Source organism: Fistularia commersonii, chromosome 8, assembly GCF_037954325.1.
Source record: "Fistularia commersonii isolate RoL2024-O1a breed Wild chromosome 8, RoL_Fcom_v1.0, whole genome shotgun sequence".
Classification (NCBI taxonomy): domain Eukaryota; kingdom Metazoa; phylum Chordata; class Actinopteri; order Syngnathiformes; family Fistulariidae; genus Fistularia; species Fistularia commersonii.
This window is the reverse complement of record NC_141291.1, coordinates 16,728,029-16,752,500: the sequence shown is the minus strand read 5'-3', so window position 1 is coordinate 16,752,500 and position 24,472 is coordinate 16,728,029. Positions and strand designations below refer to the sequence as shown.

General features: G+C 42.1%; 1 protein-coding gene across 1 annotated transcript in view; it reads left to right on the top strand.

Annotated features, from left to right (window-relative positions):
- Nucleotides 1–1,615: 1,615 nt before the first annotated feature.
- Nucleotides 1,616–24,472, top strand: part of bmp6 (bone morphogenetic protein 6) — a 47,830-nt gene continuing 24,973 nt past the window's right edge. The window contains exon 1 of the mRNA XM_086151421.1: nt 1,616–2,573. Coding sequence (XP_086007547.1) covers nt 2,165–2,573 — 409 coding nt within the window. The 5' untranslated portion in view covers nt 1,616–2,164. The remainder of the gene's footprint in view (nt 2,574–24,472) is intronic.

The window sequence follows — 24,472 nt, the reverse complement described above, 5'->3', positions numbered from 1 at the left end:
TACAGTTTCAAGTGTCAGACAAAATGTTAAGGAGTTAAAAGTTTGAAGTGCTTTATTTGTAGTGCCTGTATAAATTTACAGTATGTACTTTAGTACCGGATAATTGCATCGGAAAGCAGCTGGCTTGTGTTCGCTGGTGACACATGCCGGAGGTTAATGGTTACAAATATGACCTCCGAAAGGATTCACACAGTGTAAAAAACAAGTTGCACTTGATTCTCCAGAGGACTTGTGCAAATATGAGCAGCGAGAGAAGCCATAGCCAACATTAATATCATGAAGGAATTCAATTTTTAAAAACTAAACCACAAAGTCTTTGCTTTTAAATTGACTTGGTCGATCCAGTGTAGCCCATCAATCTGTATTAATTGTGGAAATATCATTCATATAAATGGGGCTTTTGATAAACGACACAATTAAATTGGATCAGCAATACTTCTCTGTAAGATAACACAGTGAAAAGAGTAATGAGATGAGATGAGATGAGATGAGAACAACTTTATTCATCCCGAAGGAAATTGTTGTGCCAGTGTTTCAAGTAAAAAACATAACAGTAATAGATAATAGTAGAAAGGAGGAAGAATAAGAAATACAATGAAATATGAATTGTTCACACGAGTCTTCGATAAAAGTACCTAGTAATTGTGATATTGTAAATTAGGTAGGAAATATTTTAGAATATGTCATCCTTGACTTTATACAGGGAAAAACCCACCCTCCAGAGCAGGCAATGTCACTTTCAGTTAAAACTCTACGTGGATGTTTTATTTCCAGGATGTTCAACGGTGTGCTGGTATGAGCCGCTTTGATGCTGCTTCTCACTCCTCACGCACAGATAAGAGCGGCCCTGGCGGCAGCAGAGATCCAGAGATCTGGACACCTTTGGGCCTTATCTTCAGGGCCATCAAAACCCGAGGGGACCTTGGAGACATAACACGTTTGGGTGAAAGGACCGAAGGGAAGTTGGGGAATAGGGGATGGAATAATAATAAAATCTTATCAGACACGGGTTCCCGGTGTGATATGGAAGAATATCTTGATATTTATATTGATTTGTAAGGAAGGGTTTAACATGCGTCATTTGGTTGTTTTTCCGTTCAGCCTTTCAGATGATGAAGCAGTCGCTTGCTATTTCCCTGTCCATCGTCAGGGGTCGTGCCACAACTGGGGAACATTTGCTCAGCTGCTGCGCATTCTCGGCTCTGCGCGCCTTCCAGATGCATAAAAATCATTTACGCGCGTCTTCAAGACGGATATTTTTCTTTTCTGAAAAATATCATTTACAACTACACTTGCAGTTTGTTGTTCTAACGGCGCTGCCCAAGATAACGGACAAAAACACTTGAAAAAGAAACGACCAGCCCCAGTTTACAGCATAAAACAAGAAGATTTTTTTTATTTTTTTTGCAGCAGATCAAGAAGGACAGCGTGCGTGTTTTTGTACACAAAAGCACAGCAGACAAACATGACGTTTCCTATCAAAAGGATGTGGTGGCCGGAGTTTTCGCTCGTATACCGGAGAGCTCCACCTCTGGCGAAGTGCGCACAGAGTGGGCGGTTTCAGAATACGCAAACACACGCCCCTGCACGCATACACACGGGCGCGCAAGGATATTATGGACCGCAACCTGCTGATCCCTGGGAGACTTCCACTGTCAGCCTGCAGGAGAGCGTGACCGTCCCTTGGACTGCCTTCACCGCCCGAAGGGAGGTTCGTGTCACCGGGCAGCTTCAAGGAACCAGAAGCGCGGAGAGCAAACTCGACATGGCTTCTCACACAAGAGACATTTACCGGTGATCTTCTTCTAGTCTCCTGACCCAAAATTCTGAATAAAGTTTTTACATGGTGCACTTTGTCTTGACGCAGCAACGCCCCGCGGGCTGGAGTCCGAAATGAAAGTAGAACCGACACTTTTCTGCGCGTTTCGCCTCGGGGAGTACTTCAAATGGCCTGACACGCCAGTTTATTCCCTCATCTGATCTGTGGCTGCGACCGATTTCCAGCGCGCACGGCCAGACTGTGATTACCTTTGCGCACTTTTTTTTTTCCCCCGTTCAGGACACCGAAGCTTCCGAGTCAGACGCACTTGGGACTCTAGAAAGAGGGAGAGAGAGAGGGGGAGAGAGAGAGAGAGAGAGAGGGAGCACCGCGGGGACGAACACCATGACCAGCTGCTGGCTCGCCCTGGCCGGATTGTGGTTGAGTGCGTATTACTGCATGTTCCCCGTCGCGGGGGGGAACTATTCACTGGATGGAAACAACGACGTGCACCTGGGTTTCATCCACCGGCGGCTGCGGACGCACGAGAGGAGGGAGATGCAGAAAGAGATCCTGTCCATCCTCGGCCTGCCGCACAGACCCAGACCTCATCTGTCACACGCCAAGTACAATTCTGCTCCGCTTTTCATGCTGGACCTGTATAACACCATATCTAGCGAGGAGAAAAGCCAAGTGGAAGGCGTGCTGGACCGCTATCAGTCCATGCGGACCACCCAGAGCCCACCTCTGGCCACGAATCAAGAAACCGCCTTTCTGAACGACGCAGACATGGTGATGAGCTTCGTCAACTTGGGTAAGACCCCGATCGGATTTGCGTCACGCGTGACTTGGTGCGTAAAGTTGCTGGAAGGCGCAGGTGAACAGGTGTTGGGTTCGAGCTGGGCTGGGATGAAGTGGATATTTTATATCCGTTTTTTCTCCCTCTAACTTTTTTAAAATAAAATCCGCTATCAACTCGATCAAAAACAAACAAACAAACAAAAAAAAAATATGTGATGTGCGATTATGACGCAGGGTTTTAAAACAAGTGGTGTCATGTTCCGCGACCGGAGCTGACGCGCTCTCGATCCGAACCGGCACCGCGTTACGCGCGCCAAGACCGCTGAAGCGGGACATCATAAGGTCTGATCTGTCACCAACAAAACTCAAAAACTATTGTCATTCAAGCTCATTCGTTCGTAAATGCGTTCATTCATTCATTCGTTCGTAAATGCATTCATTTGTGCATGGCAGTGTTATCCGTTTTCTGACTTGAACGTTTATATGTCCTCAACAAACCACCAACCACCGCCGCTGGTATTTGTATATAAAGGACTATTCCTGTATTTGACCTCCAGCGCGGTGAGATGTTGGAGTTTGTTTGGCGCTTAAATTACGCGGCGTTGTTTGTGTTATCCAATATTAGCCTCAGCGACGATAAAGGACACTTTAATCATAACGAGCTTGGAACAAAAAGCCCAAAGCCCTTCCTTCCATTAGCAGCTCCAGTGTTTACTTGGAGACTCCAAACAGAGCATCTGAAGATAAACAGAGGCGCTGCCAGAGTCAGACGCTGTTGAACAAGAGCGCTTAAAACAGATGGATTGTCAGTCTCTTTGGGAACTAAGGGCATTGTCATGAACTGTGAGAATGTATCACAGCTCAAGAATGTGGTCTGATATTTTTTCACTTTTTTTTTTTAGCTGCTCTCCGAAGAAGAAGCCTTTTAAATACGCGTTAATGCTCCCAGAAACTCTGTGCCACACATGAAGAGCCCTCGGAATATGAATCGCCTAAAGCGAATGCTTTTCGTCTTATTGGTCCTCGGAGTGTTGGTGTTGCAACGCGAAGTGATGAAAACCAGATAGTCAGGGGGAAGAAGGCCGACACTTTGCTCCCAAATGTTAGAGCCCCTCTGTTGGCTTCTGTGTAGGAATATGATGGCAATTGCGTGGCGTTTGTATGCCTTTTTTCGTGTATCACCGTGCTCGGGAAGCTTGGTTTTATACTACTGCTTTGCACATCTGGCCCTCCACTTTGATTAATCACGTCCTGTGCATCTTTTGACAATTCCCTCAGATTTCTGTGGTGGCCGGGGGATTAGGTTGCCATCTTCTCTCGCACAGAAAGTTCCTAAGCGCCCTGGAGGAGGGACAGCTTCCTCCCTGAATGTGATTGTAATTAATGTTGGACAGGCCAAGGCTTTCCATCTGCTTTGCAAATAAAGACTCGCACGACTACTGTGTGTCATCTTCATCCGATTAGTTTTTAACGTGTCTCTCGGCCAATTGGAGATCTCTTTTTCCAACAAAAGCATCTATCGAAAGTATATCTAAATAGGTGCCTATAGCTGAAAGAAGACTGAAACGCTCCTGGGTGGTCTCTCTTGTTTTAATACTGGACAAAAAAAAACAAAAAACAAAACAAAAAACAGAACAAGAAAAAAACCTCAAAACACCTGGATATCACGTGTTACCAGCGACACACAAAAATCCAGCCAAGAAGTCAAACAAATGATGAATTTGGAAATTATGGAGCGGGATTAAAGCACATCACCATGCTTAAACTGTATAGTTGACCAATACCCAGCTCAACTTAAACCAAATAAAAGTAAAGATGTAGCCTGTTGTTCCGTTTTACGCTAATGACCTGATTTAAAAGACAACTCACCTGTTTATGCCCTCCCTTCATGTGGACAGAAGCATCTTCATCTACAAATGGACCCGCAGAAAATAAGAGGATGACAGTGATTTAAGTCAGAGGGTGAGCTGATGTCTTTCACAGCCAAGCTGTACCATTAGCACAGATTCAGAGCTTATTTTTGGACGTATTCTCAAGGGCCACTGACAGATTTAAGAGCCCCTTCCTCATATCCAGTCTCGAGTGCCCTTTCTGCTAACCGCATGCCCCCGCCCCGCCACTCCCGCCACCGCCAAAGTCCAGCTACGTGATTCATGTTGACGTCTCTTTTGGTCATCCCCTCTCCTGAGCTTTCATCATATGCTTAGAATGACCCACTCAAAAACAAGTGGGGCAAGAGGTGGAAAACTTGAAGATTTGGGAGTAGAAGTGTATTTTCCGTTCCTCTTTTTCATCTTCATTCCTAAAATAGCATGTTGATCACTGTTTGCCTTGCGGACGTCCTGCTTTCCACTGAGGTCTAGTGTAGCGACACCGTGTGAGTCATGCTGTGTGACACGCTGCAGCTCTCAACATGTCCTAATGCGCGCTGGTGCACTCCAGTAATCGCGCTGGCCACTGTTGACTCCAGTGAAGGACTTGTGTGAACATGTCAGATGTGGACTTTGTCACGTTTTCTGTTACAAAGACAGAAAAAAGTCATTTTTCATTACTTCAAGTTCCTTAATGCTCAACTTGCTTGGAGGAACTACTGCATTATTACATTAGTCAGCCAAGTACTGTAGTTGTAGTCAAAGGCCAGTGCAGTGGTTGAAAGACTCCTATGAGATACGCATACTTACATTTTTTTGATGATTATAAAGAATAAAAAAACTATGCAGTTTGAAGAGACGACATTTAAAAAAAAATTCCTAGTACATTTCTGACAAGATGGCATTATGTGGCGTGAAATGGTCCACACTCACTTAGCAAATGAGAAATGACATACTGCTGAAGTATTATCCAGAACCAATGTGTGGACTCTAATAGCCTGCAGAGGAAAATTAACTATTCATATCAGGTTTGGCTTTTGTGGTTGAGCTGTTACCTTGTGGTTTTGGTGAGTCAAGGATGAACAGAAACGGATTTGGTTTCATGGGTCAAACAACAGGAAGTCCAAATGTTGTTCCTTTGTCATCTGCGCTTAACTGTGATGAGTTTGCTTCCATGGAGTTTCCAGTTGCCAGCCGGCCGTGCAGGCAGATAGGTGTCAGTCAGAGCTGGCTGGCAGAAGAAATAAAGCAAAATAAGCTTAAATTTGTGAGCCCGAGGAAATGAGTGCAGGATGACATAATCAGCTCTCAAATGAGAAGTATGAACAACATTTCAGGAAACAATCTGACAAATTGACAGATGGAAATTGTAAGACTTTGAACACATCACCGCATAGAAGCACATCCAAACCTGCTCCCACTGGTAATTGTCAGTGATCGAAGAAAATGTAGAAAGGCTGAAAAAGTCAGGAATGTTTATGTTTGGATTGCAGCAAAGACATTTTTGCACCCTGACATCTATTGATATGTCATTATAAATCTGTCCAAGATGGGGCCTCTGTTTGAACAGATTCCCCTGATGCAATACGTCGCAACGCCGGCAAGTAATCAATTTTAAAATGTAAAAGACACGTTCAGTTTGAATCCATGCATGTTGTTTTCCGCATTTGTGATTTTTAATCAAGCTTCATCTGGTCTTTGGACGGACCTCCCCTGGTGTGGAAGTCTGTCCAAGTTTGGCTTGGCTCGGTGCAGCCAAAGCTCCTGTTGCTTGTTTGCTCTCTCTTCGTTCTTTGTTCTCCGCTGGGTAGCACAAAGGGGAATTTTCTGTAATGATCCGGGGATATTCATTCATGGTCACATGGTTGATCTGGTTATACTTTTTGTCGTTAGATACCCTTCATGACACACAACCCGCCTCTACATTCGCTGAATTCTCCTCCACCGCCCCAATTATTCTCTCAAGGGCTTCAGATGAAATCCCGGTGATCGATTTTGTTAATGCACAATTTACACATGCACATGGCTGTCAGAGGCATACATGCCACAGCCAAACACAGATGTGGTTGTTTCCCCCCCAAAAAAATGAAAAACCTAATTGTTTATGTTTCTACCTGTCATTTCAACTACTTATAAGTTGTAGCGAACCAGTTTCACATTGGTTGAACAAAACGATCTATAGACATAACATCCCATATAGGATGGAGCTAAATTTCCTGTCCTTGACGAAGGTTTGCTTTCCTATGAGAGATTTCCTATTAAAACAGAGTATACTCAGAATACTGGAGGAAATGTTGGAAATACGGTACATTTAGTGGATAGAAAGTTGGGGCTTTTCCCAGGTCTGCGTGAAAGGAAGTGGAGGTTGGTGCTTGTTGGGGTTCTTCAGGTGTGGAGAGGAAGCAGGAGGATGCTATTCAACACAGGCCATAAAATGGTGGACTGTTCACTGTGATGGCGTTGAATCTCTTATTGTGTTCTTTGGAAGCTTAAAATCTTGTGATTCCACAGATGTTCATGCAGAAGTCAAGTGATGAATGCAGGGGAACGCACATTGTCTAAAGCTCTGAGAGAAGACGAGTACGGACGCTCCACACCTCAAGTGCAGTGTCGTTGTCGTTTTCTTTCTCAGTTAGACACGTTTCCAAACCTGAGCAACATCATCACATTGATTTTCTATTAAATCTGTCATAGGTTAAGAGAAGTTTTGTGATAAATGAGTTATAATAATGTGAGGTGTTGAGACAAAGTCAGTCGGGAAAGGTGTTGTTCAACACTGTATAATTTCCATGGTTATAGATGTACAAATTCATGTATTCTTGATGTTTTACATCATTACAGATGGGCAAATATGGCCTTTCCATAGCAGCCATTTTTACATATCACAGCAGGGTAAACATGTGTCATTGATCAAATTCATCATGGTACAGTTTTCTCCAGTGTTTTACAGCCCTCCAGTGAGTCAGCACAAGTTTATGTGGCTCACTCTAATTCTTCTCCCATGTGGCATACATGGGAGCAATACATGTTTCTGTGTCTTTGTTAAGAAAAGTATAGATACAGATGGGACAATTGTCTCATTTCAAAGATGTAAACAGGTGGTTAAAGAAATCATACATGGCTCCAAAACCAAGTAGATGGGTGAACAACGTTACAGGCATGAAGGAAAATGTAATTCATTTCAGCGTGAACATAACGACTTTGGATTGGGACGTAAAGACGGTCATTCATTGTACAGCCTCAGGGTCAGCCGGGTCCGGCATAGTGGATCATTGCACTACACCTGAAGCTGGTTGGTAACTACTGAAAACACATTTACTGTTTAGTCATCCCATCAGACCAAACACTAGGCTTATACAAGCTCAGCTCATCCCAACAAGCTTGAATTTAGTTGTTTAGATCATTCAATATTCCCGAAATAAATGCCATGGATTTGCTTTTTGTTATTGTAAATGTGACACTGATGCCACCCAAAATTTTTTTTTTTTTTTTTAATAAATATTAAATAAAACATTCTGAATTTCTACCTCCATTTGCACCCAAAAACATGCCCATGTTTTGTCTGTCATTACCCCTTTCACCTAAGTCAACAGCCGAAAAAGAACGGTTTAAGAAGTGGGTTTTTAGGAGATTAGCTGCGTAAGACAGCCTAAGTCTTTTTATGAAATGTAGTGCCCGTATTAGACGGCTGTTTTTCTTGTCTTATGATGCCTGGCTTGCATTTCTCTGTGTCTTAGTCCAGGTAAACCACTTCCTTTGCAGCAAAACGTGTCCCTAAGCCGCAGCATGATCAAATAATTAGCTGGCTTCGATCAAAGAGTCAATTGTTTGATGCAGAAAGGAGATTTGGAAAATTTTCTCTAAACCTTCTTGAAAAACTTCCTGCAAAGCCTTAAACACTAGAACAGAGGACCACCCGCCACTTTACCTCAACTTCCAGCAAACCGTAAACAGTATTAGCCAGAAGTTAAGCAAGGAATGCAAGATATGTTTTAGCTGAATACAGAACCCTTTCTGAGATGTAAACTTGGCAGTAGGAGCCTTTCTACAATGGTGAGAAAAATGACATTAGCAAACTACAAACCGCTGTGTTTGTTTTCCTCTGTTTACAGTATCAGATATATTACTGTCACTACAAGTTCACTTGTAGCAATGTTAACGAATGGCCCAAGATATACAAATAATTCTGCTTATCCAATTACTGTGTTTAAAAGTACTTCCTTTTTCTCATGTTTGGGATGCAGTAGTTGTCAAGCTCTCTAGAAAAACATGCAACTGCTTCAAGAAACAAACAGTCCTGATGGGCAAACATCTCTGCTTTGGTGAATTAGGTCTTTTTCAGCTTGGCTCATTTTTTTGTCACAAAAGAGGACGTCTTACGGGCCAAGTAGTGAATAGTAAGTATAAAAAGTTAATTTCAGAGCTAACTAACCTTTACCTCCTGTTGATGGTGTTATTTTTCTGTAAGTCTTGTGTTATGTGTTTCATGACTGGTCCCATGACTGTGTGGACCTTTGTTAAGGAATTGATGCATCTAACGGGGTGTTCAGATGGACACACACACACACACACACACACACATGCACGCACGCACGCACACACATAGACTTGGTTGACTAAGATCAGCAGATTATCATTTATGAAACAACATTCCATTTACACTTAACATCATTTTGTCACACAGCTTCACACACACACACACACACACACACACACAGACACACACACATGCACAGACAGAAACAAGCATACATCATTCCTCCTCCCCCACGCCCACCCAGCCTGATGATATCGCTCCCTCTCACGCCATAACTCTCTGACTTAACAAGATGGCAGTTATGATTAGGATTAAGATTGCGTCTCTTGCTGCGTTTTCTCTTTCATCCCTTTTCTCTCATCAACTCTCATGTCTTCATCGGACATTCCAGCCGCCTGGAGTGATAGAGGCATGAGATGGAATAGTGTGAAGGGGGTTGAAGTGTAGCGAAACTCCCGGCGATCGATCGAACGGGACTGATAACCCTAGCAAAACATCTGATTAGGGCCCATGGCTCCCATTTATCACCCCTGGGTGCAGGCATGGAGGAATTTGCTCTGTTTGCGCTGCTGTTTTTTAAGTGGGCTGGTGCAGAGCTTCAGGTTCCTCTCTTATATCTGTCTTTTTTTCTGTGTGTGTGTGTTTGTCTATCTTAAACAAGTTTCATTTTCTCCACGTCTTGGCTTGCCTCACTACATTTGAGTTTGACCACCTGCTTGAGGGAATGTTGACCCCATGCTGCGCAACAAGAAGCAGCTCATCAAAAGTATTTCCAAGATAATGAGCGCCTTGTTTGAAGCTCTTAGAAACACGCGGTACACGAACATTCAAGTTTCACCAGTGATTTGGCCAATGATTAAATACAGTGATGTTTTTTAAACAAGTTTTGGAAAGCAACCGTGGGAGTTCCATTTAATTCAATTGATTTATTTTTCTTTAGACAATAACTTTTAAAATATGTCCCGTGCAACTGCATTTGCAACAAGTGTTATTTGAGTCCATCCGCATGTGCTTTGTATCAGTGTATGTGTATCTCGGTGTGTGGGATCGTACATAAAAAGGAAGCAGACAAAGAGAGTATATGTTTTACTCCTGCATCACAATCTGCTGCTTAAAGCATTGTAAAGCTGTCAGCCTTTGTCTTATGTTTAAGTGTCCATGGGGAGTTTTCACAGAGGAGATCATTAACCAGGAATTAGTGTGTGTGCTTGAGCGAAGCGGCGTTTGTATATATAAGGTCTGTATATGTGGAGAAGAGACAAAGAGGCATAGATGGAAGCAAGATTCCCCATTTCCCCCTCGTTTTCAAGTCCCTTTTTACAAATAAAACTGGAGCCATAGACTCATTCCATTGAAACTTAAAAACACCTGCTGCCTGCAGAAGTGAGTGGGTTTGTGAGAACAGGACTGACACAATTACACTCGAGGAATAACTATGAACACATGGATGCCATAGGTGGTATGAGCGAATACGCGCAAAGCCTGTAAGTTGATGTGAAACAGCTGGACATCAGCATGAACAGCTGTCTGAAACACCGTGATTGATGGTTGACTGTGAATTTCACTTCAAAAACACCCAAGTGTTTTCTTTTTCATACTGTATTACGGATTGACTAAATCAATGAAATACTTTTTAAATTACATTTCTAAAATTTTTGAAGACTGATCACAAGTCTTGAAAACTTTCACATGTTATGATCACAGAATGCAATGCACTTTATTACTTTTGAATATTTATCCGGACAAATTCAAGGGTTTTGTACGTTTTATTTGCAGGTGATGGTGAAGAGAAACCAAACTAAAAGCAGGTTCAATATTTGACTTGCAGACCTGTCGTCTGTGTTAATGTCTTTTTCAGGAAAAAAGAACATCTGTGTTGAGTTTTGAAATCTGTATCTCTCTGCGACCAAACTCAGGATCAACTAAAAAGAATATGACGAAATTGACAAAATAAGAACATACGAAAAAACGTTCTCATCAGTTTCTCCAATCAATATCCCTAACTCCTTGTCATGTGATGGGAGATTTATTTGATTTAAAGCATTTGATGCTAAAATCATAACAGTCACTAACAGTGATCCAATACTGAAATCATGATCGAAAAACAGCATTTTTATTTTGCATTGGTTATGTTCAGAGGCTTTCAGAGTCAGTTTTCCATTCAAAAATGACAAATACTTTGAGAAGTAACTTGGTGTCCCTGGCACAGTGAGGAACTCTTTTACCAGACATGTGATGTCGACAGAATGTCCTGCTTATGCGGGTATTAAAAAAGGTGGTGGACCTGTGAACCCATGAACCGGGACTCAGCATGCCCTTGTGGCCTGAGTCAACTATGGCCATTATTGTAATGACCCCATCGTTTGCTCTGCAGCTAACGCCCGCTCCGGTAATGTAGATGACCACAGTCATCAGGAATGGCGTAAGTGTCACGGTAAACATTCCTCCTGTCGCATTCTTTGGTGAAGACATCGGGAAGTTCGCAGGTATTTATCTCCACTCAATTAAAAAGAGACAGAGAAAAAGACAGAGAGAGAAGGGAGGAGGTTGAAAAGTAAGGCAAAACTAGGGGATGTATGAGAACTGAGAAATTTGGGTGTGAAAGGTGATTTAAAGCCTCTGGTGACTGAAGGGGCAGAGGAAGTGTGTTTGTTCTGGGTGCTTCATACACATTCATGTGGACATAAATGTCCTTCTGTTTACCTAAGAGCAATTTGAAGTTATTTTATAGGCAGAACAAGCAGAAATAGACAAGCATTGAAACTGAATGTTTTTGTTGTTCCCCTGCGTCGAGCATCAGAATACGGCTTCGTGTTACAGTTGGACGTTGTGAAGGTTTGGGGAAATGTAACCCTAGGGCTATTGAGTTACAAGTCATGCACTCTTTTTTTGGCATATGGTGTTTCCCATAAGATGAATTTTGCTGTTTTTTGAGAAAAGAGGAACAGTCTGAAATTTCATAATGTCATGACAATCACAGAGCTTGGAATAATTTCAGTTCTCTTGCAAAACGTGTTGGAATATTCATCAAGTACACTGAAATAATAATAACAATAATGATAATAGTATGCACTAATAAATGTAGCAGAACAAGAGTATCCACATAGAAGCTGTGGTCACAAATGGTTTCCTTGTAAAACGTGGTGTCTTGTTGCCTTAGGAAATTGATTTTTTAAAGGCAGGCTCTCTAAATTAAATCAAGATCTTCTTGACCCTGAGCATTTCAGTTCATTTAATTGATATATTTGGGCAGGAATCAAAACATAACATATATTTCAGTTCTTTTTTTGAACATTTAGATCAGGAGGTGGCTGTAGCACAGTTGGGAGAGTGGGCTTCCATCCAATCGGCAACTTGATAGCTTGACTTTCTGTCTGCATGCCGAAGTGTCCTTGAGCAAGACACTGAGCCCTAAGTTGCTCCTGATGGCCTGGTTAGCGATATACATGGCAGCACTGCCGTTATTGGTATGAACGGGTGAACATAATCCAGTGTTAAGCACTTTGGAGCCGCAAATCAGCTCTCTACAAATTGAAACCATAGTGCTCCCCTACCCGCCATATACACACACTGCATTATGTGTGTGTCATTGCAGTAATTGCTTAAAACACTTTTGAGGTAATGAAGATAGAAGTGAAACATGCGATGCATCGATGGGTTGCATCGGAGGGTCTAAGGCTTAGACCCTCTGATACATCCACTGTCATTGCATCCACTGTCATTGCTCTCTGTATTCTCATACAGAGAGCTTAGACTCCAAGCTCTCTGTATGAGAATCAGTGTCTTTCAGCATGAGCAGATCCGACTGCATCCAGTCCGTCTTCAGCTACGTGAAAGCTGACAATTTTGGTGCTCCTTCATTGCCCTTCGCCATGTTTTGATTGATGCACTTTCTGCATTGGGAAAATTGTGGCTAACTTTTCCTGATTGCCGTTTGTTTTTCCAAGTGGCGTAATCAAACACTGTTGTAACTATTATGTAAAATTACAACTTACTTATTTTCTGTCTCTAAATTTTACCTTTCTTTACCGGGGAACCAGTAAATTTTTTATTTGCGTGAGTGTTTGATCCGACTCTTGGATTTGCAAGCCAATGAAACTACAGTATATAATTCAAATGATTGCATTGGTTTCTATTTCATTGTAATTTCTACCTGAATATATGAGGTTTGCTCGGATCAAAAATGTAGCTCATCAGGGGTGTGGATTTAATTTTCAGACATTTTAGAGTGTCTGATTTCTGCAACTATCACTTTATATATACATATGTATTTAACCATACTTACACACACACACATACACTACGTGGCCAAAAGTACTCACTCACCCGACCCATCCAATTAATTGAAATCAGGTGTTCCAATCACTGCCATGGCCGCAGGTGTATAAAATCAAGCAACTAGCCATGCAGACTGCTTTTACAAGCATTTGTGAAAGAATGGGTTTCTCTCAGGAGCGCCGTGCATTCCAGTGTGGAACTGTGATAAGATGCCACCTGTGCAACAAATCCAGATGGGAAATTTCCTCGCTCCTAAATATTGCACAGTCAATAGTGCGAAGAGTTCGTCAACTTTCTGCTTGAGTCAACTGCTACAGACCTCCAATCTTCATGTGGCCTTCAGATTAGCTCAAGAACAGTGTACAGAGAGCTTCATAGAATGGGTTTCCATGGCTGAGCAGCTGCATCCAAGCCACACATCACCAATTGCAATGCAAAGTGTCGGATGCATTGGTGTAAAGCACGCTGCCTCTGGACTCTAGAGCAGTGGAGACACGTTCTCTGGAGTGACAAGTCATGCTTCTTCATCTGGCAATGTGATGGACGAGTCTGGGGTTGCCAGGAGAACGGTATTTGTATGACTGCATTGTGCCAAGTGTGAAGTTTGGTGAAGGGGGGACTATGGTGTGGGGTTGTTTTTCAGGAGCTGGGCTTGGCCCCTTAGTTCCAGTGAGAGGAACTCTGAACACTTCAGCAAACCAAGACATTTTGGACATTTCCGTGCTCCCAATGTTGGGAACAATTTGGAGCTATCCCCTTCCTTTTCCAACCTGACAGTTCACCAAGCACGGTCCATAAAGACATGGATGATGGAGTACAGTGTGGATGAACTTGACTGGCCTGCACAGAGTCCTGACCACGACCCAATGAACACCTTTGGGTTGACTTAGAATGTTCATATACGGGTCAAGGCAGGTGAGCAAATACTTTTGGGAAACAAGCAAGCTTTCTGGTTCTCACAGGCCTGCAACTTCTTTAAGAGACTCCTCTGTCCTCCACGTTACCTGTTTTGAACTGGTTATCAGTATAAAAGACACTTGTCCACAACCTCAAACAGTCACACTCCAACCTCCACTATGGCCAAGATCAAAAAGCTGCCAAAGGACAAAATTGTAGACCTGCACCAGGCTGAAAAGACTGAATCTGCAATAGGTAAGCAGCTTGTTGTGAAGACATCAACTGTGGGAGCAAGTGTTAGAACATGGAAGACTTACAAAACCACTGATAATCTCCCTCCACTGTGGGCTCCACACAAGATCTCACCCTGTGGGATCACAATGATCACAAAAACGGTGTGCAAAAATCCCAGAACCATGCGGGAGGACCGAGTGTATGACCTGCAGATAGCTGGGACCAAAGTAACAAAGGCTGTCGTTAGTAAGACACTATGCCACCAGGGACTCAATTCCTGCAGTGCTAGACGTGTCCTCCCTACTGAAGCCAGTACATATCCAGACCCGTCTGAAGTTTGCTAGAGTGCATTTAGATGGTCCCGAAGAGGATTGGGAGAATGTTCTATGGTCAGATGAAACCAAAATAGAGCTTTTTGGTACAAACTCAACTTATGTTTTGAGGAGAAGGAATGCTGAGTTGCATCCAAATAACACCATACCTACTGTGACGCATGCGGTAGAAACATTATGCCTTGGGGCTGTTTTTCTGCAAAGGGACCAGGACGTCTGATCAGTGTAAAGGAAAGAATGAATGGGCCCATGTATTGTGAGATTTTGAGAGAAAACTTCCTTCCATCAGCAAGGGCATTGAATATGAAATGTGGCTGGGTCTTTCAGCATGGCAATGATCCCAAACACACCGCCCGGGCAACGAAGGAGTGGCTTTGTAAGAAGCATTTCAAGGTCCTGGAGTGGCCTAGCCAGTCTCCAGATCTCAACCTCATAGAAAATCTCAGGAGAGTTGAAAATCTGCGTTGCTCAGCGACAGCCCCAAAACATCACTGCTCGAGAGCAGATCTGCATGGAGGAATGGCCCAAAAAAGCAGGTACAGTGTGTGAAAACCTTGTTAAGACTTACAGAAAATTTTGACCTCTGTCATTGTCAACAAAGGGTATATGAGTATTGTGAATATCGTTTGTCATTGACCAAATACTTATTTTCCACCATAATTTGCAGATATTCTTAAAAAATCAGATGTGATTTTCTTTTTTTTTTTTCCTCATTCTGTCTCTCATAGTTGAAGTGTGCTATGATGAAGACTACATGCTTAACAAATCTTTTTAGGTGGGAGAACTTGCACAAATGGAGGCTTAATAAATACTTTTTTGTCCCACTGTATATACGTAGGGAAGCTTATTCATGTTTTCCTCCTTGTGACCCATAAATTTTCCAAGCGGGTGGATGATTTCCATTGTAGTTTTTATGGTAAAAATAAAATCTTATAAATTTATTGCTACTCAACACAATAGGCTCATAAAAAGTGGCATAACAATACATGTTTATTTTACTGCAACAATTGGATTTTGTGCGGTGGCTGATTTCTCCATAAGATTAGTCAATTTCCCAGATAACGACATCGATCACCGAGTCTCATTCACTGATGTGTTTTATTCGAATGGAATTTTGAGCCAAGTCCTCATCGTCTTTCGCGTCAAAAGCAGCAGGACTCATCCACACACACATTCCCAGGCTGGTGGTGTCTCTAAAGAGGACATGCCTGAAAAAACAGTGAGAAAAAGGCCCCATGTGAGTGTTGATGCTCCTGACCCTCCTGAGCAAGTAGCCTCCCTTTCAGCCGGGCTGTGGCTGACAAATTTACGAGCCCTAGGCTGACCCGTGGGTTGACTTTCCAAACATGATACTGACAGGAAAACAGTCGTAGAAGGGCTGGTTAGAGGAATTGCTGGGAAGAGGGCTACGATGAGAGAACTGAGGTAAAATATCTATATCTTGTTTTTCCCATTCAGAGGCCAGTGTGCATTTACAGTTTTTTTTTTATATTGCTTTATGCAAAAACTTACTCAGTGAAGAAAAATGGTTGAAAGAAAGAGAGATATCTGAGAAATGGCTGATAGAGGGAAAAAAGTAAGAGTAGAGAAAGTGCAAATGAGAAGATAGTAACGTTTGTTTCATTATGGTTGCAATGGTATTCATGTTTCCAAAATTCAGAGTTTGAGTCTGGATGAAACCATTCATACCAGACATTTATCCACTCCCAGTAAGGCTGGCTGGATAAAAGGATCTTATCTCTAAGGATGTGCAGGGGAAACTCTGCCCAGTCCTTCCTCATGTACGGACACTTCCCACACCTTTGACCGGCCAGTCTCTTGGATACCTTATCTAGCTTTGTGTTCCTCCAAAAGGGACTATTCCCTTTTTTTTTTTTTTTTTTAACGAACAGCAGCTTAGGTTGTCCTTCATGAACACAGATACTGTAAGCTTAGAGTTTTGGTTGACAAAACTCCATCCAATCCAAGCTTTTTGTTGAGATGATCCCGATCTCACACAATTTAGATGACGGAAGAAACCATATTGGAAATCATTCTTTCCTGGTGCCATCAGACGATATGATTCATCTGCTCTGGTTTAATCCTCCAGCACAGATCTGCACCGAGGCACCTCCAACATCATCTCACGCAGCATGTCAACAGTTTCAATGATTCAATATCAAAGATTGAAAGTATTTATTGTCATATGGACTGTGGAAATCTTGTTTCCTTGTTCAATGAAATCCTCAATTTGCTGTCCACAGTGCATCCAGATAAGTGTCATAAATAAATAATAGTAAACATATTGTAGTAGCCTGATGTAATAGTGCAGGGACATGCAAACAGTGCAAGGCTAACCATATTAGAAAATGTAAAATGTATTGGTATATGTGCAAGTCAAAGTTGAGTGCAGCTTTGAGAGTGCATCACACAAAGTTCAGGTGCAGGCTGTATGATAGTTGAAATAGAGAATTAAGTGACAAGAGCAAGGCTGACATAAGCAGTCGAGTGCAGCACTGGCTGTACTGGATGTAAAGTGCAGAATTGCAGATTTGTCCTGAGGGTATACGGTTTTTGACTCCTGTTAGCACCGTCATGTCATTTGTTATACATCAGTATATGCAAAGTAAATTATTCATTTTATTCTAATACGGAAATATAATATTCATCCCGTCCTGTATTTTTATATTTATCCATCTCATTTTGTACATTATCATTCATTCTGCTTATTTTAGGCTATTCTATAGCTACTCTTCTAATGTGCGAATGTGCCTTGCAGCTTTGACAAATGAATTCCCCTCTCAGATTAATAAAGTCTATCGTCTCATGACGATAATAATGCTGTCCATCCGTGCAAGTCGCAAAGACCGGTAGCACCCACTCTCTTCAATCTGTCAAACCTGCTCTGAGTTCTGAACATCCTGAGCATCTGTGGCTCATTCTGAGGCTTCAAAAGATCAGTGTTGCTGCTCCAGAATGAAGCAATATTGTTGTAAATTTAGCTTTGAAACACCAGTCAAAACCCAAGTAATAAACCACTGTGGTGGATCTTTCTTTGCAGTTCAGCCTTTACGCTTCTCCTCTAGAGCCATGTGAATTACACAGGACGGTGCATGTCAAAGTTTTTCAACTTCACTTTGAGAGACTATTAGAACACAATGACAGCCTTAATATGATCCAATAAATTATGGCCCTCAAATATAAATACTATAATACAAGTTTCATTGCATAATTTAGTTTCTGCCTTCTTTTTCCAAGGCAAGATGTTTCCTGACTCTACTCACCTCTTTGGATTTTAAAGTGGTACAAAGTCCCAAGTTCTGCTGTATTAAGTCTCCTAGTAAGCGGAGTTAAAAGTTCGCATTAAAATAATGGCAAATCACTGACGGGTCAGTGAGAATCATCAGAAAAGTCATAACCGTTGAATAATTTGCGATTCGTTTCAAGGCTTCTGGAGCCGCTGCAGTTTTCTTTTCGATTTTTTTTCCTTCAAAAACCACAACGTGGTCGATAGAAAAGGAACAGACATTCCTGCTTGTTTGCAGGAGAAATAATCAGAAAGGATGGAGCAACATGGAACGAGAAATTCAAATAAGAAATAACTTTACTGTAGTCTTACATGTTATGACCAGCTCCACCGAGTCTGTTCTGCATACGATATAAATTAAAATCTAGATACTGAAAGGAGGAATTATGGCTACAGACCCACCACAATGTCCTCATGTTAAGTGCACTTCGTTGTAGATTTAAGCTCCGCTGTCACCTGATACTTAAATAACACTATTTTCATAAGAGGGTCAGTTGGGCATTCCTGGCTTTTGTGTGAAAACTGGAGAAAAGCAAAACGTCGCCACACTTTCATCTCCCCAATATTGTGTTGACATCTGCTGACATTGCGGACAGATGTATTATTAGAAACATTGATTATTTTTCTGATTTTCCCCAAGGCCCACCTGCCTTGTTCGTATCTGGTTACCGTTGCTGTTTTTGGAACGGTGCCTGAGTGTAAAACAAGCAGTGGGGCTTACTCCTAAGTCAGTCCAAGGAGCGATCGAAGCCGGGCTTGTCTGATTTATCAGCGGATCATATGCTCTGCCTCTAAGCCTCTGAAATGTACTGCGGTTACCGCAGGCTTCACAAAGAGAATCGCACTCAGATTCGTTTTTCTTTGTAACGCAGTGAGTAGGTTGGAAAATGCAAACCGAGAGGTGATGATAGAGAGATATAAGGGTTAGAGAAGGTATGCGGGGAGGCAGAGGAGGGATAGAAAGGAAGGCAGTCGCAGATAAACCTGTCCAGAAAAGCATCCAGGGGTGAGCTGGCCCTCTACCTTGCCGCTATGGAATGTAAAGCCACCAATATTTGGACTTCTCTTTTGGAGACAGCTGCTTTTCCCTTTTTCAAAGATATTTTTTCCTTATTTATCTGATCCCTCAGGAGAGATCCATCTCCTGGCTTTGACACCAGCTTCCTCCACTAAATCCAGGAGTAGACCAGCCTAGCCCAGATACTCATATACACACACATACACACCTGCTGCCCCAAAGCAGCAACAGATCACTGTAGCAGCCCTTTTATAACAGCCTGTATTGCTAATAAAGGCACATTAACACACATCGAACCCTAAGAAAAACGTACAATACATACAAGTAATTGTGGTCTTAAATCATGCGTAAGGCATTGCGCACATTCAAAGCGGTACAAAATGCATCATGCGTGCTCGCGTGGTCAGTCCTTGGATGGCCTCTCAAAAACCACCATTCCTCTATTGAAGCCGCATGAAAAATGAGGGCTGGCAGAAAAAAACTGCAACCCGCAGCAAAGTTTTCTCAGAATTGACTCTCATCAAAAACTAAGGGAGTACATGTCTGTTTGAGGTAATATTCACTTTGGGCTGAAAGGTGGCGGATCTGTACAGCAGCCTAGGGAGCCATTTCTGAGAGGGTCTGTGGTCACGACCCAAGAGAAAAGCAGTAGCCACCATCTGTCATATAAATCACAGAAGAAATGTAGCCAGACATCAACCGCAGGGAATCTTGCAGAGAGATCAGAAGTTTCTTTTTGTAGAACAATCAATCTTCTGAATGCCAAAGTCATCAATTTCCCCAATAAATACCGGATCCAGTTGCATCCAAGGTAATGGCTATGTGTCCGTACGATATAATAAACTTGATGTTTTATTTGCCGCGAAACAAAAGGGGAACCGGCGATTTTACGTTGATCACAGCTAATTCTTCTGTCATTCTTAATGTCTCCGACAGACATTATAGATCGTCATCATAGATCGTCATCAAATAAATTCCTGTGTCCTACATGACCAAAACAGCTAATTGTGATATTTTGACTTGCTCTGAACCATGCAAAAGGGACTTGGGGGTTCAGTGGTTGGTGCTTCCGCCTCACTGCTACCAGGAGACCCTAAATTGCACAGACGTCTGAAAAAGAGAACGGCTGTAAGTTTATATATGGCCCTGTTATTGACCCATCCAGAGAGAATCTCACCTCTTGCCAAATGACAGCTTGGGTAAGCGTAATGGATAATGGACATATGATAAACGACGATTGCATAAGTTGAGATGAATGATTCTGGTTCTTGATGTGTTATTTGGAAGTCACATATATTACACAGCACAGTGTGTGGTGTCAGTGACTAGTTTGGTTATTTTCTTGTCCATGTCAGAATTTCTCTGCCATTTTCTCGCCCAATCTAGGGTTCTTGAGAGAGCAAGATGTTGGAGAGGTCACACAATGGAAGTGCAGAATGAGCTGAAACATGGTTTTACTCCAAAAAGCTCCGCTAGAGGCATGAGTCTATTCCATGTCTAAAATGTAGAATGGACTTTTGCCCCTTTTGACAATAGCTGAAGGGCTCACTGTATAACTCGTGTTGAGTTTCTTCTCTGCACTCTTTCCACTGTTGTGGGTTTTTTGAAAGTCATGTGGCTCTTCCGCACGCAACACAAGATTTTGTGTCAAGACCACAAATCTGGGCCAATGCGTGTCGGGCAACATCAGTTTTTACCACAGTCTGTTGTGACAGCTGTTGCGGAATTACAATTTTAATAGCATCTCTTAAAACGAAGCAAAAAAAAAAAATCATTGTTCTTTATTTTCCAGTTCATGACTTTCTTGATTTCATGGAATTTCCTGTAAATGTGAAAAAGATGTTGCAGCATCGTTCGCTGACAGCTCACTGGCTCAAATTGAAATGAACACTTGTTTCTTTAGGAGCTTTTGGGGAAATCACAGTGGATCCGTGTGCCCGTTTTAGACATTTGGGGCGTGTTTTATGAGACACAAATGGTGTGTAGAGATTGATGAGAGACATTGGTGTAATAGCTGACTGTCTGAATGCGCGCGCCCACACACATACACACACAAACACTTTTTTACACCAACACATTTGGTTTGTTAATACTGGCAACAAGATATTTTGATAGTTTGCTGCCTTTGTCAAAGGTCAGTGTCATTAATAACGGGGTATTAGATGTGTAAAGACGTTCCATTCTGGAGGACCTGCAATATAGTTTTATTGAGAAGGTACAGTCATAATAATTATTTGTAGGCCTATCCTGTTTTTCTCACAGGTCTGCTTCAGCTCTGGCCCTGGTATTTGTTAGTAATAATGGTGTGCAGATGGGTGGGCGGTGCTGGTGGCTTGAAAGCAGTTTTGAAGCACTTTAATATTCTTCCTTTTAGATATTAAGACACATCAGAACATTTGGAAAGTGGAAAAAGTGTTTGGAAAAAGAATCAAAGATTGGGAACTCTTGGTTTCCTTTTGCTGGGTAGCGCCTTAGCCGACAATTTACACAAAATCTCTAATAAGCCGCTACGTTGCACTTTTTAGAAAAAATAAACTTAATGGCAAAGAATGCTTGTACTCTACAATGCGACATTATGAAATAAGATTTAAACACGACATTTATAAATAATCAAGACAGTTTGAGTGAGATGGTATGAATTGACTCCTTTGGATCAATATTTGCGAATCAAATTAAACTACCGATGGGGACTTAGTCAGGACCGTCAACTTTATAAATGTGTTATTTTACTCGAACATCGGGAAGATTATCTCATGTTTGTAGATTATTAATCCTTCTATGCAAAGTTATAACAGATTCCTTTTTGGTGACAATCATCTGTAAAGTTTTGTGCCAAAGACAGGTATTAAGCTCTTCTGAAATGTTCAGCCAGTCATAAAGCATTTGCTGTTTTTTGCAAGACATATGTGTATTATTAGTATTTAAAATGGAAACGTTTTACGTAATATTTCGGGGTCATAACTTTTTATTTTTCACAATTTTGACATTCCAAGCCTAATGTTAAGGAGCCAAGCTTTCCGTTACCTAATATTTTTGAATGTTGTAGTCTTAACAGTCACGTAGCCAAAAATATGAATGTCTAGCCGATGTTTGAAGTCCCTTTGCCGCAGAGTCGTACGGCATGAATGAGAGTGCATGAGTGCTTAATGAGGAGGAAGAAAATCTCTTACTGACAAACAGGTATGACATATCCAGCAACCTGGAGACCAACTGGAGACTCAACAGAGAGCTGATGACTGCTACCACTCAGCTGTCAGCCCAATTGATGGTAGGAACTGATACCCAACAGTCCAAGAGCCATACCTTAAATATCTATCTGTTCGCAAAGTCCCAGCGGAGAGGCAATTACAGCAAATTATCCATCCACCTTCAGAGTAACACACATGAGCTGACACACACTGGGAATTCACTGATGGGAACGTCACTTATGGAATGTAGCACAGTGATGATGGAGCTCGGGGTGGCGGGAACAAAAAAACGCTCAGGACATCGCTACGAGTTTGTGTCCTGGGACAGCAGGGCACAGTACCTCTCATATTTTCAGTTTGCGTTTTAGAGACCTGAATGTTTTTTTCCCAGGGATTATAGAAAGGATGATGGTCAAAGCAAAATGTGATTATCTGGTTCAAATGGGCCTTTCTCTACAAGGAATGCCTGTCCAGGAAAGGCATTATGAACTGTAACCTATTAAAGTCAACAAAGACAGGACAAGTCTGATATGGAGGCGGCTGGTTATGTAGCCCAATTTGTCAGGCTTGTAGAAACTGTTTGCAGAAATTTTGCAGTTAGTAACTTTTTATCATTTTATCTTTTTTATCATTTGTATCATTTGTGAGAATGTCTCGACCATTAATAAACCATCTTGCCTACGCTGTGCTGACCGGTGAAGAAATAGAACTCCACAGGGTTCAACTCTTCCTGATCTGTGTTGCTGAGTTCACTTTGATTTGATATCACAGTATTCATCAGGACGGTTGTTACCACAACCACAAATGTCAGTTATGAATCAGACGCAATGGCGGTCAGAAAGAATGCTCACAGATGAGGTTGTGTATTAATGTTATGTCACAGCCTTTGCTGAATTGGGTGCAAGTAACTACGAGCTCAATTTGATTTAGTACAACTCGACTCCAAATACGCACACATGCTGATAATGTGACTAAAACCATGCGGTAATTCAATGACGCGGCCCAGGGCTGAAATGAATGGATTCAAAATAATGACATGAACCAAGGGGAGTAAAGTGGACCTGACGCCGCGGACGAATGAATGTAACACGCCTTTACATTGAATAACATTGGAGACTTCTCTTTCTTTAAACATATTTAAACATCGAGGAATATGAAAATATTCTCTTTCTTACACCTCTTTTTCATGGAGCAAGAGGCTTTTGACCACACTCCAAAAGAGTCCCCAATCCTCTCCAGCTGTTTCCATGTATGTTTCCACCCTGCTCTGTTTGATGTCCTTCTCAAGCGCCAGCTGTTCATGGGCCAACCTCCCTTGTGCCTTGGGATGTTATATCCGTAAGGCTGCGCAGCAATGTTGCTATCAGGAGTATGTGTGTGATCCTTCCACATCCTTCCACATCTTCTCATTCTGCACTTCTGTAGACCTGTACTTTGCCAGAGATCAGCGCCGCTGGTAAGGGGCTAGTGAGCTATCGAGGTGGGCCTCCAGCAGCTATTGATAAATGCGGGGATCTTATGGTCTTAGTTTTTTACAGGGGGCTTCTATCTGGTTGTCCACCATCCAAGATACTTCCTCTGTTGACCAGATTGGTCAGGCTTAAAATATCTTTGGCTTCACATCCGTCTCTCCTAAGTCTGGCTTACTTCTTTGTTTGAACTTATTGACTAATCAATATTTTCATCAGTGCTGGCATTTTTTTGATTAGTACCATTGTACCAAGTTAATGTTGATCTTTAGCATCTCTGCAAGAAGAGATCTGCCCATGTGCTTCCCATCTAGCCTGTGAGAGAAGAAGACTGATCCCCCCAGTTTGGAAAGCTTTATCTTGTTAACAGCCCGGACACAGGAGCAGCTCTTCATTCATCAGTCTTTTGTCGTCCAGGTTTAATCCATTTAGTTCCACTGAGTCTTGAAGGGTCCAAATTGCATCTACTCATTTCCATATTTTCGTGGACTGTCTTCGTGGTGTAAAAATGAATTTCTCAGATTTCTCTGGCTCAGTTGACTTTCGTCACGCAACGTTATTCTCATTCTTGCGAAGAGTCTTCTCTCGGCGAGGTTAAACTCGGCCTGTCTTTTGTCATCTTGCGTCTGACTTTGCTAATTCTGTACCCGGTACATGTCAACCAGCATGAAAATGTAAAATACATTTCACACACCTGCTGCTTTTATAGTTAACGCTAAATGGTTTGCATACATCGGTTACAGGTTAAATCCATTTCGTCACTGCAAATTCTAATACTTCTGATTGTTCCAGGTTGTTCACT